The 20,159-nt window shown below is 36.3% G+C and overlaps 3 protein-coding genes and 1 long non-coding RNA gene across 4 annotated transcripts; 1 reads left to right on the top strand and 3 right to left on the bottom strand.

Moving 5' to 3' along the window:
- On the bottom strand, positions 466-2,471 carry LOC109949084 (rust resistance kinase Lr10-like). Its single transcript, XM_020563369.1, has 2 exons — positions 2,127-2,471; positions 466-1,987 (listed from the first exon to the last, which is right to left on the bottom strand). Exon 2 carries the CDS (start codon positions 1,841-1,843, stop codon positions 758-760), a length of 1,086 nt encoding a protein of 361 aa, XP_020418958.1. The 5' UTR covers positions 1,844-1,987; positions 2,127-2,471; the 3' UTR covers positions 466-757.
- LOC109948543 lies at positions 11,741-14,058 on the top strand. The gene is made up of 3 exons (XR_002271171.1): positions 11,741-12,534; positions 12,603-12,710; positions 13,690-14,058. It is a non-coding gene; the product is annotated as an uncharacterized LOC109948543 (long non-coding RNA).
- Positions 13,514-15,332, bottom strand: LOC109948542 (telomere repeat-binding factor 3-like). Its single transcript, XM_020561829.1, has 2 exons — positions 14,728-15,332; positions 13,514-13,907 (listed from the first exon to the last, which is right to left on the bottom strand). The coding sequence occupies exons 1-2, from the start codon at positions 14,820-14,822 to the stop codon at positions 13,712-13,714; spliced, it is 291 nt and encodes a 96-aa protein (XP_020417418.1). The 5' UTR covers positions 14,823-15,332; the 3' UTR covers positions 13,514-13,711.
- Positions 17,728-19,020, bottom strand: LOC109949293 (rust resistance kinase Lr10-like). The gene has a single exon (XM_020564613.1). It carries the CDS (start codon positions 19,018-19,020, stop codon positions 17,923-17,925), a length of 1,098 nt encoding a protein of 365 aa, XP_020420202.1. The 3' UTR covers positions 17,728-17,922.

Here is a 20,159-nt window from a genome sequence, read left to right as displayed (position 1 = left end):
AAAAAGTTATAGAGCTCATCTTCATCACAATTAAATGGCGGTTTTCAAGTACTAGGACGTTGCTTCTTATTGAAAAAGCGTCATGTGATGCTGTTTACCACAGAGGTTTTTATATAATAACTATCATGGTCTATTAGTAAAACATGGAATTTTAAAATTAATTGTCGTCTTATGACAATTAAAATGTCAATTTTATGAAGAATGAATCATGTTTTTTATATTATTAAATGGCTGATAATTCTCCTAAAAAGGTTGTAAATATTCTGTACTATTCTGTACATTATCACAAGAAGCAAAATTTCGTGGCCAACTCCTAACCCTGCAGATGAAAAAGGGATGAACAGAAATACAGATAAGGCATTAGAAGATAAAAGTCGTGACTCGTCAAACAGAAACATTAGAAGATTACAACTCGGCATCTCACAAAGTTGCAAATTAAACTTCTTATGCGAAAGAACAAAAGGAAATGTTTCTCACTAAGGCAAGCATGATTTTGAGCAATAAACACTGCGATGGCTATATGTTTTTGCAGGTTTGCAAAGAATATATATTATTATATTAATACAAAGAAGGTGCTTTTCCAATTTCCATCAACTTTAATCAGAAACGATTCAATATAGACAGTCATGTGGCTGTATATATAATATTGATTTTGGAATCACGGAAATATTGATCCTATATGGAACTTAGGAAGAAGCACCATGTTTTCGTGACATATTGCAAGAACAGAGAGAGTGAGGAATGTACTTCACCCTGCCTATGTAGAGGCTATTTCAATCTCATGATTCTTCATGATAGGAGTACCAGTTACCATTTGTGAGGGATCCGAACCGTAAGCGCTAGTGCTATATGTTCCATTTGAAGTATCATAGACAGGTGCAGTTGGGTATGGAGTATCCGACATCAAGTGTTGAAACGGGTTAGTTGAAGGTCTAGGAATCTCAACAGATCCTTCCAACATTTTCACCACAAAACTCATCGAAGGCCTTGCCTCAGGCATATACTGGACACACCAAAGAGCAACCTTTACAATTCTCTCAGCCCTCTCTTTATCTTTCTCCTCTATTCCGCACACTGCCATTATCTCTCCTAGTTCTCCAGGCTCAAACTTCTTCCAAACCCACCTTGGGAACCAGTCTTGGCTGTCTTGAATATTAATGTCAAGATTCCTTCTCCCGCCTACGATCTCAAACAATAGCATCCCAAAGCTGTAAACATCACATTTGTGTGTTACAGCAAACTGCATCCAAACTTCCGGTGCAGCATAACCAGGAGTGCCTCTGCCCCCAGTCATGGTTATATGAGTATTATCCCTGTTACAGAGCTTGGCCAAACCGAAATCAGCTACTTTTGGAAAGAAATTTGCATCCAAAAGAATGTTTCCAGGCTTTATATCGTAATGGACTATTCGTTGTTGGCATTCTTCATGCAAGTAAGCAATCCCTCTCGCTGTCCCCACCGCAATTTCATGAAGCTTTTCAAATCCTAAGTCCTTGTTGCTATGAAATAAGAACTTGTCAAGCGATCCATTTCCCATGTACTCATAAACAAGTGCTCTGAGGTATTTCCCAAAGCAGAAGCCATAAAGACGGACCAGATTGAAATGATGAATTTTTCCAATTGTACTTACTTCTGCCATAAATTGTTCCTCTATTCTCTTGTCTGAGCTCCCATTTAGAACCTTCACTGCTACAAGGGTTCCATCACTAAATATCCCTTTATAAACTGCACCAAATCCTCCTTGCCCCAACAAGTTGGTGAAGTTATCAGTTGCAATCCGAAGATGTTGAGAAGTGAACCTGATGGGCTTCTCTCTTTCCATATCATTTAGAAACTTGTCCATTGTGAGTGCCCGGAAGTCGGGATTAAGGAAAGAGATGCCTGTCCGACTTCTTTCCTGGCTTTCTCGAACCACGAGAACTTGACTTCTTTTCTGGCATTTTTTTAACCACGAGAACCACTATAACGATCTTCACTAAGAGGACTACTGCATAATTTAGAACTCAATGAAAAGCCATTAGCACTTGACAATTGTTGCTTTTTTCTAAAAAGAAATAAAGATCAACAAGTAATTAACACAACCAATGCTTTAAACAAAAGCAAACGGGGAGAGGGATAGATCTTACCCAAACCTACGGCAATAAGTGCTGTCTCCTCCACTGTCTGACGGTGGTGGACTCCCAAATGTGTTACTCGACATTAATCAGAAGATATATTACAATGGAATTATAAAAAGCATTCGACAAACTCCCAAATGTTCTGTAGTAGCACAATTTAGATTACACATGACACGATATGGATTTCTTTAGACGGAAAGCTTAAGGTAAAGAACAGTTCGGTAAGTCCATTCTTTGACCAAACTGAAACTATTCTAATGGTTGAATCCGTGTGGGGTTTGTTGACTTTGGTCCCAATTTGTACCAAATACCCACTGCTGTAAAGTGATGGAGCCCACCAGTGAAGACTTTGGGGGGTGGTTTTGATGGGGATCGGGATCCGGACACAGGTCACCAACCACATGCACAGAAATTTAGGGTTAGTGCAAACTCACATATATCGTAGTAAATCCATGCCACTAATAAACTATTTTATTAATCATCAACATATACTCCCTAACAACTATTACATTAGCCTTATTTATAGGCTTTACAAGACTTAGGCACCAAGGCTACTTGGTCCAAAAGTAAACTAATTAATTTTAAAATCGCACATAAATAATAAAAGATATCATAAAACTACATAAATAAGAAAATAACAATATATCATGAAATAACTAATTAAATGATAAATATCTATCTTGATCCACCCCTATGTCCTGCATCAGACTCCCATGGTTGGAAAGAATTCATCCTCAAATTCAAGCCTTTGATTGAGGAAAATTCAAATAGAATCTTCAATTGCTTCATATTAATTCTGGATCTTTTAGCATCCAATTGAAACCTTCCTTTCCAAATAAAAAGATATTTGGAATATTTCGTTATTCTTGGCTTCTTACACCCTCTAGCAATGCAAATGTTTCTCTCTATAATCTTCAACCGATTGAAAAATAATTAAATATTTTAATAATTAAAAATAAAATTAAAAACATTAAGAAACTACATTAAAAATACCAAAAAATTTAAAAATTGATAACACAGACTACCTCACTCCATCCCCAATCCCCCAGCCTCAACCCCAGCCACCTCATCTCCACCCCCTTCCCTAGCCACATCCACCCAACAGACCCCTCAACCCACCCCCCCAGCCCCGACTCCCCAACCCACTCTCTCCCTGTCTCCTTGTCTCTATCTCTTCCTCGTTCTCCCTTAATCCGTCGCACTAGACCCCCACTAGATCTAAACCCCACCACCATCGCAACCCAATCCTTACCTCCCAACTCCCCTCGACCTCAAACCCAACCCCACAGACCTGCCCTGACCTCAACCCAACCCCCACAAATCTGTCCCTCCTCGACCCACTTTCTCATATCCTTCTCTTCTTCTCTCTTCCTCTGTCTTCGTCAACCCCCTTATCCTAATAGTATAAACTAAAAATTCTAGGTAATGATTTAGATGAACCCGAATTTTAAGAGTGCTGCAATACTTATGAATTAGCTTCTCCAAATAAATTGAACCTTTTTCATAAGCCAAAATGAGAGGAATGTATCTTTGAACCCTTTTCCGAGATTGGTCCTCTTCCCAATAAATTGAGCAGTCCAAACATAACCCAAAAGGCAATTATATGTAGGGGAATGCTAGCAACTTTCTCTTTAACTTTCTCCTTTGGACCTTCTCTCTTTTCCTCATGACATGTGTCATTCTCATTACACTTAAAACAATGTCATTCATGCATTATACAAGCTAACTTTTGCTTTCCAAGTTTACCCTATTCAATTAATCTTTTTTTTTTTTTGACAACTCTCTTACCATCTTAATAAAAAGTTTTTTTTTTTTTAACATAATTTTTTTTATATAAAGAAAATGTCTGCTTTTTAAAACGGAGGAAACGTTTGTTTTTTTTTTTATAACACAAAAGAAATGCCAATTTTCTATTTTATATATAAAAAAGACGTCATTCACATCCGTAAGCACCCCAATGGTACAGAGTTTACAAACTAAATTTTTATTATTATAAAGGAAATTGCTTGTTTGCATTTTTTATACTACTAAATAAACCAAAATATCCCTTAACAACATAGGCTTGAGATAAAATATATAGAAGCAAAAGAATAAAAAATCCCAAAATCGAATTCAATATGAAAAAAAATAAATAAATTATAGTTTAGATTAACAAAAGAAAAACGAAAGAGTGGTCTACATCTATATTATACAAACAGCTATAATATATTGCTCTACTCTATTTTTATTATTTTCTAATGGTCATGAAGATAAATGTGGCAAAAGGCTTAGAGGAGAACCAGAACCTGTACAAACAAGAAGCAAAGACCGAAAAAATAACTGACGTTAAAATAAAAAAATAAAAAACTTTTTATTAAGATGGTAAGAAAGTTGTCAAAAAAATTTTTAGATCAATTGAATAGGGTAAACTTGGAAAGCAAAAGTTAGCTTGTATAATGCATTAATGACATTGTTTTAAGTGCAATGAGAATGACACATATAAAAGGGAGAAGGTCTAAATGAGAAGGTTAGAGAGAAGGTTGCTAGCATTCCCCATTATACAAACGGCTATAATATATTGCTCTACTCTATTTTTATCATTTTTGAGCTGCAGTCAGAGCTTCTCCTTCTTCCTTCTTCACAGGTTGCTCATACCCATTTGCAAACATATCCCACAGCTTGTGAGATTTGAATATCGTGCACATCTTTATTCTCCAAAAATCATAGTTGCTGCAATTGAAGATGGGGACACGAAGCTCACCCATTCCCCAGATCCAGCCATGTCAGACTAGATAGAGATTTCCTCAACTGGATTGCTGCAATTTCATGACGCCCAGTCTCATATCGTAACCTGGGCTCTGGATACCATGTTGGAATTTCTCAGAGTAGCAGGTTTACTTGCACAGAAAGTTTATGAAGAAATGTTGCAGAGAGAAAAGGAGAGAGACGTTGAGATAGAGAGAGAGAATCTGTTAGGCAATGATTGTAATTATACACACACTCATTGTGTGATCTCATTCCACTATCAATATATATTTCAACCAATACAAAAACGACTCAGCCTTACACAATTGTACCAGCCTGTGAGCTGTACACTTGGCATGAATCTAGGACATGTAATAAGTCCAGTAAAATGTGAAGGCATATGAGCCTTACACCTGGCTACCTAACGATTTAGAACCTGGAAACAATTTATACTTTAACATGGACTGCTCGTTGTTGGCATTCTTTATGCAAGTAAGCAATCCCTCTCGCTGTCCCCATCCACCGCAATTTCATGAAGCTTTTCAAATCCTAAGTCCTTGTTGCTATGAAATAAGAATTTATCAAGCGATCCATTTCCCATGTACTCATAAACAATTGCTCTGAGGTGTTTCTCAAAGCAGAAGCCATAAAGACGGACCAGATTGAAATGGTGAATTCTTCCAATTGTACTAACTTCTGCCATAAATTGTTCTTCGATTCTCTTGTCTGAGCTCCCATTTAGAACCTTCACTGCTACAAGGGTTCCATTATTAAATATCCCTTTATAAACTGCTCGAAAACCTCCTTGACTCAACAAGTTGGTGAAGTTATCAGTTGCAATCCGAAGTTGTTGAGAAGTGAACCTGATGGGCTTCTCTCTTTGCATGTCATTTAGAAACCTGTCCACTGTGAGTGTCCAAAAGTCGGGACCTTTCTGATTTCTTTTCTGCCATTTTACAACCACGACAGCCACTATAACGATATTCACTAAGCCTGCAGACCAATGCAGAAAAGGTCAAGAAGTAATTAACAAGTTGCAGAAAACAAAAAGCAAACGGGGAGAGGGATACATCTTACCCAATCCAAATGCAGAAAATAGCTGTTATCCCGTAAGCGTAACTCCACATTAATCTGGAGATATATTACAATGGAATTATAAAAAGCATTCAACAATCTCCCAAATGTTCTGTGGTAGCACAATTTAGATTACACATGACAAGATATTGAATTCATTAGACAGAAAGCTCAAAGTAAAGAACACTTAGGTAAGTCCATTATTTGACCAAACAGATGTTAGAATTCAATGTTTTCAGCATTTTGGATGTTTTGGGAAGAAGGAAGAGATCACAGAGAGAGTAAAAGGAAGAGAACGTTGCTCTTAGAAAAATAGAAAAGCTTCAGATTACTATTCATCATATTCCACTGTTCATGTATATTCGTATGAGTGAGAGAAGTGAGCTACTTCTCTAATTGATTTACAAGGGAATTAAATCCTAGCCTTTGATCCTATCATCCTATGAGATGATCCCACTTGTCATAATCTGACACTTAGATCCTAGGCAAGATAAGAGACCACATGGACTATGATCCAAAGGCTCAAATTACATCAACAAACAAAAAAAAAACTTATAAAATGAAATTAGAAGAGACTTTGTGACTTTGGCTCTAAGGCATTCAGCTTAAGGGTTACACATCAACACTCCTTTCTAACCCTTGAGCTGATTTCACACCAAGTAGGTCTCTTAGATACACAAATCGCTCCTTAGATAGGGCCTTGGTTAAAATATCTGCAATCTGATCTTCTATTTTGCAGTAGATAAGTTCAATCTCCTTTGCTTGAATAGCTTCTCTAATGAAGTGGAACTTTCAACTGATATGTCTAGTTTTCTGGTGGTGAACTGGATTCATTGCCATTGCTATGGCTGATGTGTTATCACACATGATTTGAGTTCCTTCAACTTGTTCTTCTCCAAAATCCTCAAGTACAAACCTCAGCCATTTTGCTTGGGAAGTAGCTTCAGCAGCACTGACATATTCTGCTTCTGCAGTGGATAGTGCCACTGTGTTTTGCTTAATCGATGCCCATGAAAATATACTAGATCCTAGTGTGAATGCATATCCTGAAGTACTTCTTCTATCATCTTCACTGCCTGCCCAGTCACTGTCACAATACCCTATTAAGGTAGTTGTCTTCCCTTTTATAAACTCAATTCCAAAATCAAGTGTCCCTTGAATGTATCTCAGCACTCTCTTTGCTGTCCCCAGGTGTTTCTTGGTAGGATTATGCATGAACCTCGCCAAGAGACTTTCTGCAAACATCACATCAGGTCTAGTTGCTATCAAATAGAGCAAGCTGCCCACAATCTGTCTGTATTCTCCTTCATTTGCAGCTTCACTTCCATCAATCTTGCTCAATCTCTCATTCATTGCAAGTGGAGTAGCCACTGCTTTGCAATCTTTTAAACCAAACTTCTCAATCAACTTCTGTGCATACTTCTTTTGGTGTATAAAAATACTCTTCTCGGTTTGTAGTATTCCCATTCCAAGAAAATGTTGTAACAATTCCCAAACTGTCATCTCATAGTGCTTCATCATGTCTTTTCTAAATTCTTCAAACATTTGTGGACTATTAGCAGTGTATACAATATCATCTACATAGAGGGAGACAATGATAATACCTGAATTCTCACTTGTTTTAACATACAAAGTGGCTTCACTTGAACTTTTCTTGAAACCAGCACTGTTGAAATATACATCAATTTCATCATACCAAGCCCTTGGTGCTTGTTTCAATCCATACAGTGCCTTGTGTAGTTTGTACACCATTATTTCTTCATTTTCTTTCACAAAGCCTTGTGGTTGTTCAACATACACTTCTTCTTTCAATACTCCATTGAGAAACGCAGACTTAACATCCAGCTGATACAAGTTCCATCTCTTCTGTGCAGCAAGAGCAATCAAAGTTCTAATGGTGTCTAACCTTGCCACTGGGGCAAAGGTTTCATTGTAATCAATTCCAGGCTTTTGTGAGTAGCCTTTAGCCACCAATCGAGCCTTATTTTTCTACACAGTACCATCTCGATTAAGTTTGGTCATATAAACCCACTCGACACCAATGACAAGTTTATTAAACGGTCTCTCAACAAGCTGCCAAGTGTTATTCTTCTCTATCATTTCCAACTCAGCTTCCATTGCCTTTCTCCATGACTCATCTAGACTAGCCTCTTCAAAATTCTCAGGTTCCATTATGCACCATATTACACTAAGCCATGATTTCTTTAACACTTTTCCATTTCTTTGGTGTATGGTCAATGGCTTGAGAACTTTCACTTATTCCTTCATCTTGCAGGGTAATACCTTCATCCATTTGAGGTGTATCCAAGCTTTGACTTGGGTTATAATTTTGATTCTCAGTAGGCACAGGGACTGTCATTTCTCATGCACTTGCATTCTCCCACTTCCATGAACCATTCTCATCAAACTGCACCTCTGGACAGAATAATCTTTCTAGTACTTGGATCAAATAGTCTGTACCCCTTTTCACAGAGTCCATAACCCACAAAGATACACTTGTGGCTATTTTCTTCAAGTTTATGCCTTAATGTTGAAGGGATGAGTACATGACAAGGATCCGAAAATCTTTAAGTGTGCAATTCCTGGTTTTCTGCTAGTATAAGCTTTAAACGGTGTTATCTTCTTGAGAGACTTGGTAGGACATCTATTCAGTAGATAGACTGCAATATTTACAGCTTCTGCTCAAAAGTCATAAGAAATGCCCTTCTCATGCAGCATAGATTTTTTCCATTTCCACTACTGTCCTGTTCTTTCTCTCAGCAACTCCGTTTTGCTGAGGAGAGTATGCAATAGTTAGCTGCCTTTGAATTCCAAGTTCATCACAAAACTTGTTAAATTCACTGGATAAAAACTCTCCACCACTGTCACTCCTCAAACCTTTTATCTTATATCCACTTTGCAGCTCAGTCATAGCCTTGAACTTTTTAAAACATTCGAGTGCACTTGACTTGTTTTTGATGAAATATACCCATGACATTCTAGTGCAATCGTCTATAAATAGCAAGAAATACCTATTTCCAGAGATGGATTCAGTCTTCATTGGTCCACAGATATCTGTGTGAACCAATTCCAAGGAACTTGTAGCTTTCCAAGTGGACTCCAAAGGGAAAGAATCTCTGTGTTGCTTTCCTAGCATGTAGCGTTCACGTACTATTGAAATATGTTCCAAATGAGGTAAACCATGAACCATGCCTTGATTCTCAAGCAGTTTTATGCTTCTTTCGTTTAAGTGCCCCAATCTCTTATGCCATGTCTGCAAGCAATGTGTAACACTTGCCTTTAAGGCCAAATCACTTGCAGGCATCATTGTAAGTGGAAATCATCTGTTATTGGTCATTTGAACCCTCACAATCAGATTTCTCAGTGACTGATCATCATAAACATTCACCATATTCTCTCCAAACACAAGATAGTACCCATGCTCCATCATTTGCCCAACACTAAGCAGATTTTCTTCAAGACCAGGTACAAGCATTACTTTTTGAATGTGCTTCTTACCCAACTAGGTTTTTATCACAAGAGTCCATTTTCCTGCAACTGGAACTATTTCTCCAGTACCCATCTTTACTTTAGAGGTCAAATTCCTTTGAATATTGACTAACAGACTCTCATCACCTATCATGTGGTTACTACAGCCACTGTCAATGTACCAAGAATGATTTTCCTTTACATTTGTCCCAGCATTGCATGCATAGAACAAGATTCCAGTTTCTTCAACTTGATTTGCATAGTTCAATTTATGTACATTTTTATTTCCATGACACTCTCTGAGCATATGTCCAAATTTTCCACACCCTTTGCATTTAGGCTTTCCTTCAAACCAACATTTGCCAAAATGCAATTTCTCACAGTGTTTACAAGCCGTTTTATTCCCATCGTTAGATTTCCAATTCTTCTGAGGTTTTTGATCTCCAGAAGAAGCTACACTCTTAGAATTTTTTTCTTCAATATTCAGACTAGTAAAGGCCCTTTCTGTAGAGTTGTCATTGTGTCGATCCAATCTGAGCTCAAAGCTCTTCAGAGAAGCAACCACTTCTTGAATTTCAAGAGTCTCAAGATCCTTAGAATGTTCAATCACAGAGCAGATGGAATCATATGATTTTGGCAAATTAAACAGTAATTTCTGCACAACTCTCTCCCTAGATAGTTCCTCACCGTAACTCTTCATGTGATTTAATATATCAAACAATCTAGCAAGATATACAAATAGGGATTCACTGTCTTTCATGCGAGTATATTCAAATTCTCTACGCAATCCTTGCAATTTTACATTTCATACCTGTTTATCTCCTCTGAATTCCAACTTTAGAATATCCCAAGCACCCTTTGAGGTATCTTCGTTCACAATTCTGGGGAAGAGATGATCTGAGACAGCACTTTGGATCAATCCAAGTGCACGAGCATCCTTCATCAGAAGCTCAGCCATCGTAGATTTCTCAGCAACCTTAGTCTCTTCTATCTCCTTCTCCTTCTTTGGATCTAAAGCATCGAAGCCATGTTCAACCAGATCCCACAATTCATGAGATTTCAGTATTGTTTTCATTCGAATGCTCCAGAACTCATAGTTTTCTCCATTGAAAACTGGTGTGTGAAGCTCAGTAGTGCCCAATCCTGCCATATTAGACATTGGATTCAAGAAATCTCAGCTGCAATCGTCGAAGGAGCTCAGACCTAGCTCAAATCAATTCCAACTCCTTGTTCACAAATTCATGCCCAGCTCAAGCAATCAAACCTGGCTCTGAGGCCATGTTAGAATTCAATGTTTTCAGCATTTTGGATGTTTTGGGAAGAAGGAAGAGATCACAGAGAGAGTATAAGGAAGAGAACGTTGCTCTTAGAAAAATAGAAAAGCTTCAGATTACTATTCATCATATTCCACTGTTCATGTATATTCGTATGAGTGAGAGAAGTGAGCTACTTCTCTAACTGATTTACAAGGGAATTAAATCCTAACCTTTGATCCTATCATCCTATGAGATGATCCCACTTGTCATAATTTGACACTTAGATCCTAGGCAAGATAAGAGACCACTTGGACTATGATCCAAAGGCTCAAATTCCATCAGAAAAAAAAAACTTATAAAATGAAATTAGAAGAGACTTTGTGACTTTGGCTCTAAGGCATTCAGCTTAAGGGTTACACATCAACAACAGAAACTATTCTAATGGTTGAATCCGTGTGGGGTTTGTTCTGAGAGGAATAAAACCTATTGTGAATTTATTGCAAACGCACAATTCGCACAAGCAATACATTGATAAGTGAAGTGTCGTTCCCACGAAGAGTGATTTAATTTACTAAGTACCTATTGTGATTAACCCAAGGCTTTATTTGAACAATTGAATGATGAGATTTGATTGGTTAATTAACTAAAACAATGAATAAAAGCAAGCGTAGAAAAATAAAGTAGTGAGATTCAAGTTATGAGAACACTAGAGCTTCTGATTTCACCACAGTCAATTCTACCCAATTCCTTTAGCATGTTAATCCTAATTATTCTCCATGTTAACAGTCGATTTTCCTACATTATCTGATACTCCATCCTTGCTTATACCAAAAGTATTTTTTATTACCAACCTACTCTATCCCTAGTGATGGAATTAAGATAATAGAAACCCATTAAACTCATTGGAAAACCTGTAAAACAACCACATAAGTCATGACTAACATCCCTGTCTAATCATGTAACTCATGGCATCTATTACAAGAAGCAACCCCAAATTGGATATCCCTATCGTCAATTTAGCATCAAAACAATTAAATGTTGGCCAAACATTCAAAGCATTAAGTATAATAATAGATACTCAACATGAAAAAATACTCGGAATTAACATTGATTAAACTAATTGAGTATTCATGGCTAGGCTACATCATAGCCCTAGCAAGAAGGAATTAGTTCATGACAACTTTAATAAAAACCATGATAAACAGTGTCATAGGAAAGAAAAAACCAATTGAAGATTTGATCTTTGCACAACAGCGACTCTAGCTCCAAGTCGTCTTCTTTTATCTCTCTAAAACTCTCTTTCGTGTCTTTTGGTCTGTGGTCTCCGAAAAATAAAAATAATAGAACCCCCAACCTTAGGTTAAGGCTTAGTATGTATAGGTAAGAAGTAGAGGAATAATAGGAAAGCCCAAAAAGAAAAATCCAAACTGAAGAGGAAAATACAAGTAGCTGGCGGCAAAGAGAGAGAAAGGAGTATTTAGCATTTGGAGAGAATAAACTCAATTAGAAAAGGAAAACAGGACTGAGACTTGTGGAGGTAATCTTCTCCAACTCAAAGGAGGAAACCCAACTTTGGAGAAAAATTGGTCACGCCAATTCTTTCATTTTGTTTGGACTTTATTGTCCAATCAGGAGCTCCCCTTTCAATGTCCCAAAGGCTCCTTGATCAGGAAAAGCAGATAGAAGATGAACTTGTTGATGGGTTCCGCACTGTGGTGCCATGGCAATGCAACGAATCTGAGGGTTGTCAAGAGGGCTTATCTTGACTTTGTTGCCCATGTGCTCTCTGTTCAGTCACTTCAACCTGCTTTTCTCTATTGCATTATATTGCTTTTCAACAATCACTACAACTCCAATTTACATATTAGAACTGGATCTTGATTCCAATTACAAAGGTGAGTTATTAATGAATTATTCAACTGGGCTTTCAATTTTGCACCGACTGAATTCTTCTTTTCCTTAGAAATAGCCAAATAGAAGAATACTTCCTTCAACTCTCAGCCAATCCAATGCAGCCCACTGCTCAACCAAAATTACCAGTTGCAAATGACATTAGTTTCCAAAATTGAAGGTAAACCTCTCTAACTCTATCTTTTTGGAGTTAGTCACTGAGACCAGTTGTGGTTATAATTTGACACTTGCACAGATGCACTCCAGGTATTTGATAAAATGACAGAGTGAGTTCTTGAAATTTTGTTGAGTTGATAAATCTACCTCTTTCGGTCGCTTCCAAAATCATAGTTTTATCTCCAAACCCTTGCTAGGAACCAATGCCTATAAAATCTTCATTAAACACATTAAACTAACCAATTTGATACAAAAACAAAGCAAATATAGATATATTATATATGCAATAAATTAATCTATCAAAACCCTTCTGCTGCAACCCCATGGGCTAAACCCTAAACCTATCAGAATTGTGAGCCCAAAAAACCTCTCTCTGATAATGTAGAACAAGAATACCATGCTTTAGAAACCAAATTCAACCCGTTATCGTCATACTAAAATGATGTGTATACGAGTAGTTAAGGGAATGTCAAGGATGTCCTTTATCATCATTGTTCATGTATAAAATTTTGTTAAATTCACAAAATGGGTATCAAGAAGATTAAAAGTTGGCCATACAAACTTGTTACAACAAGTACACCTATTACGCATTTGAAATATATACACTAATTTCTGTATGTGCTAAGATTTTGACAAAAATATACAGAAAGAAGATAAATTGATGTACAGGTCTAAAAGCTTTAGGCGTTTGGGAAAGGAGAGTTAGAGGTACTCCATCCATAAGCATGCATTCTGTTAAATACCAATCTATGAAGCCACTGCCATCTCCATTCTTATATTTAGCCATAATGCTCAACTCGTACGTAGTCAAAACAAAATTGTGGCATATACGCGGCACATATTATTATCACAGGCCAGGCCATATATGAATGTCATCCCTACATAATTTCCTTCCAAGGTTCTAATCACATGAAAGTTTTACACAAAACTGAAATCTGTTTTTAAGAATTAATTTACACGATCCTTTTTTTGTTTGTCAATAGCTAGCTTGTTATGCTTCAATAGCTACTTCCAGTACCTTGCTTTCCAAGCTGCCTCTTCAGCTTCCCTAGCTTCCTCTTCAGCTTCATCAGCTTTCCTAGATGCCTCTTCAGCTTCTGCTGTGGCAGCTTCGGCCTCTGCAACTGCTCGAGCCATAGCCACAGCAGCCTCCTGTTGGGCCATGTTCCTTCTTATGATGATCATCTTCTTACGTTGTGGTCTAGATTAATAGTCTAACAACATAAGCATTTATTTCATAGCATAATATATATATAAATTTGTATTCTTTCATGCAATGTCATCCTATGCATGTTAGGAAAAGGAAAAAAAGCACTAAGAAGAAAATAAATTAATTATAACATCTTCCTAAATCCATGTATATTTTGAATATATTTATTAGATTTAAAACATGAAATAAATATTGCTTTAATTTTATTTTTTTGTGTGTGTGTGTGTCAATGATCAGGTATCCATCCAACTTGCCATTCATGAAATAAATATTGAAAATTACAAAATATATATATATATCTATATATATATAAAGCAAAAAGTAGAGAATGGTGAAACATTCAAAATACCAGAAAATGCCATTGGTTAATGCAAACATTAAGAATTCAAATTATTAATTAAATGAGGATAATATGGTAACTTCACATTTTTTTATATTTAAAAATTATTATTAAAAGAAAAGGCAGATAATAGATCTTATTTTTATGAAACACAACTACCCATTATCTTTTTTAATTCTAAAATAAATTTAATTCTTATATATAAAAAAAAAAGCCTCTTAAGCGCGGAAGCATGTGCGGAGAGGATAGTATATATATATATGTGTTGATTGGACTGTGGGATAGTGCTTGTTATACAAAGAATTCGCCTTTTAAGGGCAGGAAGAAAAAAAAAATCAAATTGAAATATAATTCTGACGAGAAACCTGCCAATGATTTTCTAGATCTGGATCAAAAGAAGACTGCATGATTATGAAACCCTAACAGAACAAAGTAATTGTAACAGATGATTAGAACTGGAGATGTACGTACCTCTGGTACATCATCGATTCGCTATTTTGAAGTTCGCATGGCTCTTTAGCTCTAGCATCATCTTGGCCTTCAGATGACTCAAACACCCTCCCCATTATCTCGGTATCTCTCTCCCTCTCGAAGAGAAACCCAAAACCTAATCAAATAGAAATTAATTGGAAGCAGGGTTTAGGGATAGTTTTATAGATGAGACGGAGTGGAGAGTTCTTCAGAATGGTTGTTTGGGAAATACTATGGGCTGTTTGTGGGCTAGTGCATGAACATATGATCCGGATCTCCTAGGTTATTATCAGGTTCCATCCTAATGTCTATCCTTGATTATATAGGGGAGCATTTTTACTCATCACTTTAACCCAATGTGTACTCGTCTCATGTCTTGACACATATCTATAGTATAACGTTAACTATGGTTAACCATAGTTAACTTTTTACTTTTAAATCTTCTAAAATATTTAAACCAAACTCTCTCCTCCCCCGTCGCCCCCCTAAGTCCACCCTAGTTTCGATTAACATAGGAGACAATCTTGAGACAACCCAATATAATACTCCCTCCTCCTCCTCCTCCCTAGAGAATGACAAAAACAAAAAACAAAATAGAGTTAACTGCATAAATACCTTATTTTATTTTTTTTGTTTTAAATATTTTAAAGGATTTAAAAATTAAAAGTTAACTGTGGTTATGGGAAGGGTGGTGAGGGTAGACATTGGATTCAAATAGAATACCAAACATACCCTTAGTACTTGAAGAGCTATTGTTAAAAATAGTTTTATTAAAAATAGCCAAAATTACCCCTTATTTTCATAAATATTGACTTGTATAAAAACTTTCTAAAATTATAAAATAAAATAAAATAAAATAAAAACTCACCAAAATATATTCAAGTGCCTTCAAAATTAAAACCTACATAAACCTATAAAAAAAACAAAGAATTGTCCAAGCAAGTTAACTCAAAATAATATAAAATAAAGAGAGAAAAAGTCAAACTGCGTTTGGTTCATGAGCCAATAAACTAAATTAGTGCAGTGACAACAAAAGAAAACAAAGCGGGTTTTGTTACCTTTTCTTTGGTTCGATTATGTATGCAATGTTCTGCGCAAGCAAGGAAGTGCAATGTGCTATGTGGAAAACAAAGTTAGTCACTACTCTTTCTGAATTTTTTTTAAAGCAAAAAAGAAAAAGAAAACTGTTAGAGTTTGTATAGGAAAACACTTTCATTTTGTCCCACATTGGAAGAGAGTAGCTTTCACACATGGTTTATAAGCACCAACTGACTGGAAATGCTATATAGAAAGTGGGCTTTGGCCCTATTAGACTATGTTGACTAAATTTTTTTTTTTAATCATCTAAAATTTGAATTCTGTTTGAACAATTATTCCAACTATTCGATGAAGAGGTATCAAACCTCTGTACAACAGACAAGTCATTTAAGCCATGGGATATAGAATTTTGGAATCACATTATCACTTCTCCACAAATAATCACTTCCTGAGAGAAAAATATATACACTGCAACTGTCCAGAACTCTATCACCCAACCAAGTCAGTATTTTCTATTTTGATTCTACAGTTGTATTGAATCTTGCTCTATTAATTTGATTTAATAATATATATAATTTATTTTCGTGTTATTATATTCTGTTATTTGGTTATATTCTGATTGTTGTCCAACAAAAAATAATTGAAGAATGGAAAGGGAATAAAAATGGAGGGCTCTACTACATTTACTTGTTTGGCAGCCGGAGTATGCCAAAGCGATGCAAAGTCACCAGAAGAAATCAAGTATGTGCTTAACATTGAAGAGTCATGGCGCAACTTGGTGTAATTGTTTCCATGCGAATCTGCTGCAAACAATTATTAGAATGTAAAAGTATTAATCGAGCACACATCAGTAAATGGCTCAGTTTCCATAATCTACAATCTGCAGCACATATAGAAAATATATATAACCTTCCACACCAGTAAAAATTTCGAGTAAAATCTAAAATAGCACTGACATTTACAAGGGAAGCCAAAATATATGGGAAGCCTTGTTCCTCAAAATTTAATTAAAGAAACGAGGGAATTTGATTTTCTCTTCTTTTTTTTCTTTTTATTTTGGGTTAACTTCTCCGGACACTTATTTTGTTTTTTAGGTTTATGTGGGTTTTAGTTTTGAGGGCATTTAAGTCTATTTAGGTGAGTATTTAGCTACTTTTGAAAAAATTTATTAAAAACTGACATTTATAAAAATTAGGTGTAAATTTTGGCTACTTATTTTATAAAAACTCATGAAAATAATGATACATGAAAATGAGAAGTATCTAGAGAGGTAAACCATTGATCAAGTTTATTCTTACCTAAATGTGTCGTCCGAATTAATAGTGTAACAACATAAGTATTTGTTTGGCAGCATAATTTAAAGAATGTGTGCAAAGGACCCATTAGTGTAGTGGTTTGGAGTATTTACTCCCTCAGGCAAGGTCCTGGTTCGAGTCCTAGCATTCGTGCTGTGTGTGTGTGAGTTTAATATGCTATCGCCCCTTTTAATAGGAAAGGTCCTCAAAAAAAAAAAAAAATAAAAAAAAATTAAAAAACAAAGAATTGTGTCTTCTTTCATGCAAATTAATGATTATATCTTCCTAAATCCATATATATTTGGAATATATTGATTAGATTTAAAACATGAAATAAATATTGCATTTAAAAACTCATGAACAAATGGAATTTGTATCATTCCTATTTTTCTTCGCAATTTGACAAAGAAAACGTTAAAGGCAGAACTACGTGCTTGACGGTGTATGTAGAAAGGGACATGTTTTTAAAAATAAACAAAAGTATTACGTACGTTGGTGGGATCGAAGAAACTGAAAGGAAAAAAGCAGAGAGGATGTTTTTGGTAGCTCTGTTGTGCGCTATTCTGCAGAAACAAGACCTATCATGTTCTTTTCTTAATACAGTCATGTGTGGACAGTGGCTGTATGATATTGATAAGACAAGCCAAAGAAATAGCACATTTTGGAATCACATCAATATATTGTAATCAATTCTATAAAATTTACAAACTTTTTATTCATTCCAGACAGATATAACTTTAACCCTTAACTTAATGCTATGATATATGAAGAAGCACTATGATGTGCAGAAGGAGATGTTTTTATGACCTATTGCAAGAACAGAGAGAGACACAGAGAGAGTGAGGAATGTACTTCAGCCTGCCTAGGTAGACGCTATTTCAATTTCATATTTCCTCATGATAGGAGTTCCATGTACAACGCTGTATCCAGTTACTGTTCGTGAGGGATCTGAACCGAAAGCGCTAGTGCTATATGTTCCATTTGAAGTATCATAGACAGGTGCAGTTGGGTATGGAGTATCCGACATCAAGTGCTGAAACGGGTTAGTTGAAGGTCTAGGAATCTCAATAGCTCCTTCCAACATTTTCACCACAACACTCATCGAAGGCCTTGCCTCAGGCATATACTGGACACACCAAATAGCAACCTTTACAATTCTCTCAGCCCTCTCTTTATCTTTCTCCTCTATTCCGCAAACAACCATTATCTCTCCTAGTTCTCCAGGCTCAAACTTCTTCCAAACCCACCTTGGGAACCAGTCTTGGCTGTCTTGAATATTAATGTCAAGATTCCTTCTCCTGCCAATGATCTCAAACAATAGCATCCCAAAGCTGTAAACATCACATTTGTGTGTTATAGAAAACCGCATCCATACTTCAGGTGCAGCATAACCAGGAGTGCCTCTCCCCCCAGTCATGGTTATATGAGTATTATCCCTGTTACAGAGCTTAGCCAAACCGAAATCAGCTACTTTTGGAAAGAAATTTGCGTCCAAAAGAATATTTTCAGGCTTTATATCGTAATGGACTATTCGTTGTTGGCATTCTTCATGCAAGTAAGCAATCCCTCTCGCTGTCCCCACCGCTATTTCATGAAGCTTTTCAAATCCTAAGTCCTTGTTCCTATGAAATAAGAACTTATCAAGCAATCCATTTCGCATGTACTCATAAACAAGTGCTCTGAGGTGTTTCTCAAAGCATAAACCATGAAGACGGACTAGATTGAAAGGATGAATTCTTCCAATTGTACCAACTTCCGCCATAAATTGTTCCTCTATTCTCTTGTCTGAGCTCCCATTTAGAACCTTCACTGCTACAAGGGTTCCATTACTAAATATCCCTTTATAAACTGCACCAAAACCTCCTTGCCCAAACAAGTTGGTGAAGTTATCAGTTGCAATCTGAAGTTGTTGAGAAGTGAACGTGATGGGCTTCTCTCTTTCCATATCATTTAGAATCATGGGGGCAGTTGTCCACTAAATACACAGAATCACTCGGTTCTGCTACTGAGAAGAGAAATATATGAAGGCTTTCAGATGTAAAGAAGCATAAGAATACAATGTGCTTGAAAGTAATCTTTTTTTAAGAATCAAGACTTACAATTACCAAGGCCACCCCAGCCTCGGTTGATGACGCCTCTCTGTCCAGTTATTTCCAGAGCTTGAAGAATAATATTGGTCATTTTCTCTGGTTCTTCAAGAGGCTAATACAATACACATAAAAAAAAAATTTAGCAAGCAAGACAATTTACCATTTCAATCAAATGCACAATCAAGTAACCTTAACTATGCAATTCAGAGGTATACTCTGCATGTATTAGACATGCCTCAGTCAAATTAGATATTGAACAACTGAACAACCAAAGGGTCGATTTGTCATCTGTCATGAATAGACCCCCACAACCTGTTCGTTGGGGACCAACATGAAGGTGGTCACTCTTTGGAGATTGTGTCTTTGGTTGATTGTTTTAATTGGGAAGGAACAAGTAATTTTTTTAGGGCAAGGACAAACAGAGCTACTCTGGGATAGAACTGGGAAAAGAATATTAAACATGAATAGAAGCCGCAACAAACTCACAAGGCTATCAAATCCAATATAGATAGGCTGTTCACCAGCTTCAAGCCACTCCGCAAGTTACTCTGGGGGTTCATAATTTGAAGCAAGGTCAAGAAAACAAAAAACAACATCAACCTTCGGTCCCCAATCTGCCAAACAAGTAAAACGCAGAGCATACGAGCTAATAATCAGCATACTGTATTCTCATTTGGTCAAGCTGGTCTATTTCTACCACATCAAATCATATTCCTGAGGCTTCTGCAACATTATCAGCATACTAATGCTAGAACTAGAAGAAGCCCAAGTAATAAGATAAGATATGCTTAATAATCCAAAACCACCATGAGGATTCTGAAATGACCATGTATCTCTATCATATCTTCAGCAAGAAATTAAAAAAAAAAAGTCTCGAGTAATGCGAGAAGGCATCTTCTGGTACTCTTTCTCCATATTAAATGAAATTATGACTTTAGTTTACTTTTAATAAAATAAATTACCTCGAAGATTCATAAACTAGTGGAGGGATCTAGTAGACAGTAGATTG

The sequence above is a fragment of the Prunus persica genome, chromosome G1 (assembly GCF_000346465.2).
Source record: "Prunus persica cultivar Lovell chromosome G1, Prunus_persica_NCBIv2, whole genome shotgun sequence".
Lineage (NCBI taxonomy): Eukaryota > Viridiplantae > Streptophyta > Magnoliopsida > Rosales > Rosaceae > Prunus > Prunus persica.
This window is presented reverse-complemented; position numbering and strand designations above follow the sequence as displayed.

Bases quoted from the DNA above. Each gene is read 5' to 3' on its own strand.
- LOC109949084 (XM_020563369.1), bottom strand. From the start codon at position 1,843: ATGGACAAGTTTCTAAATGATATGGAAAGAGAGAAGCCCATCAGGTTC.
- LOC109948542 (XM_020561829.1), bottom strand. From the start codon at position 14,822: ATGGGGAGGGTGTTTGAGTCATCTGAAGGCCAAGATGATGCTAGAGCT. The intron at 13,908-14,727 runs GTACGTACATCT...CTATTAATCTAG, and splicing joins GAATCGATGATGTACCAGAG to ACCACAACGTAAGAAGATGA.
- LOC109949293 (XM_020564613.1), bottom strand. From the start codon at position 19,020: ATGATTCTAAATGATATGGAAAGAGAGAAGCCCATCACGTTCACTTCT.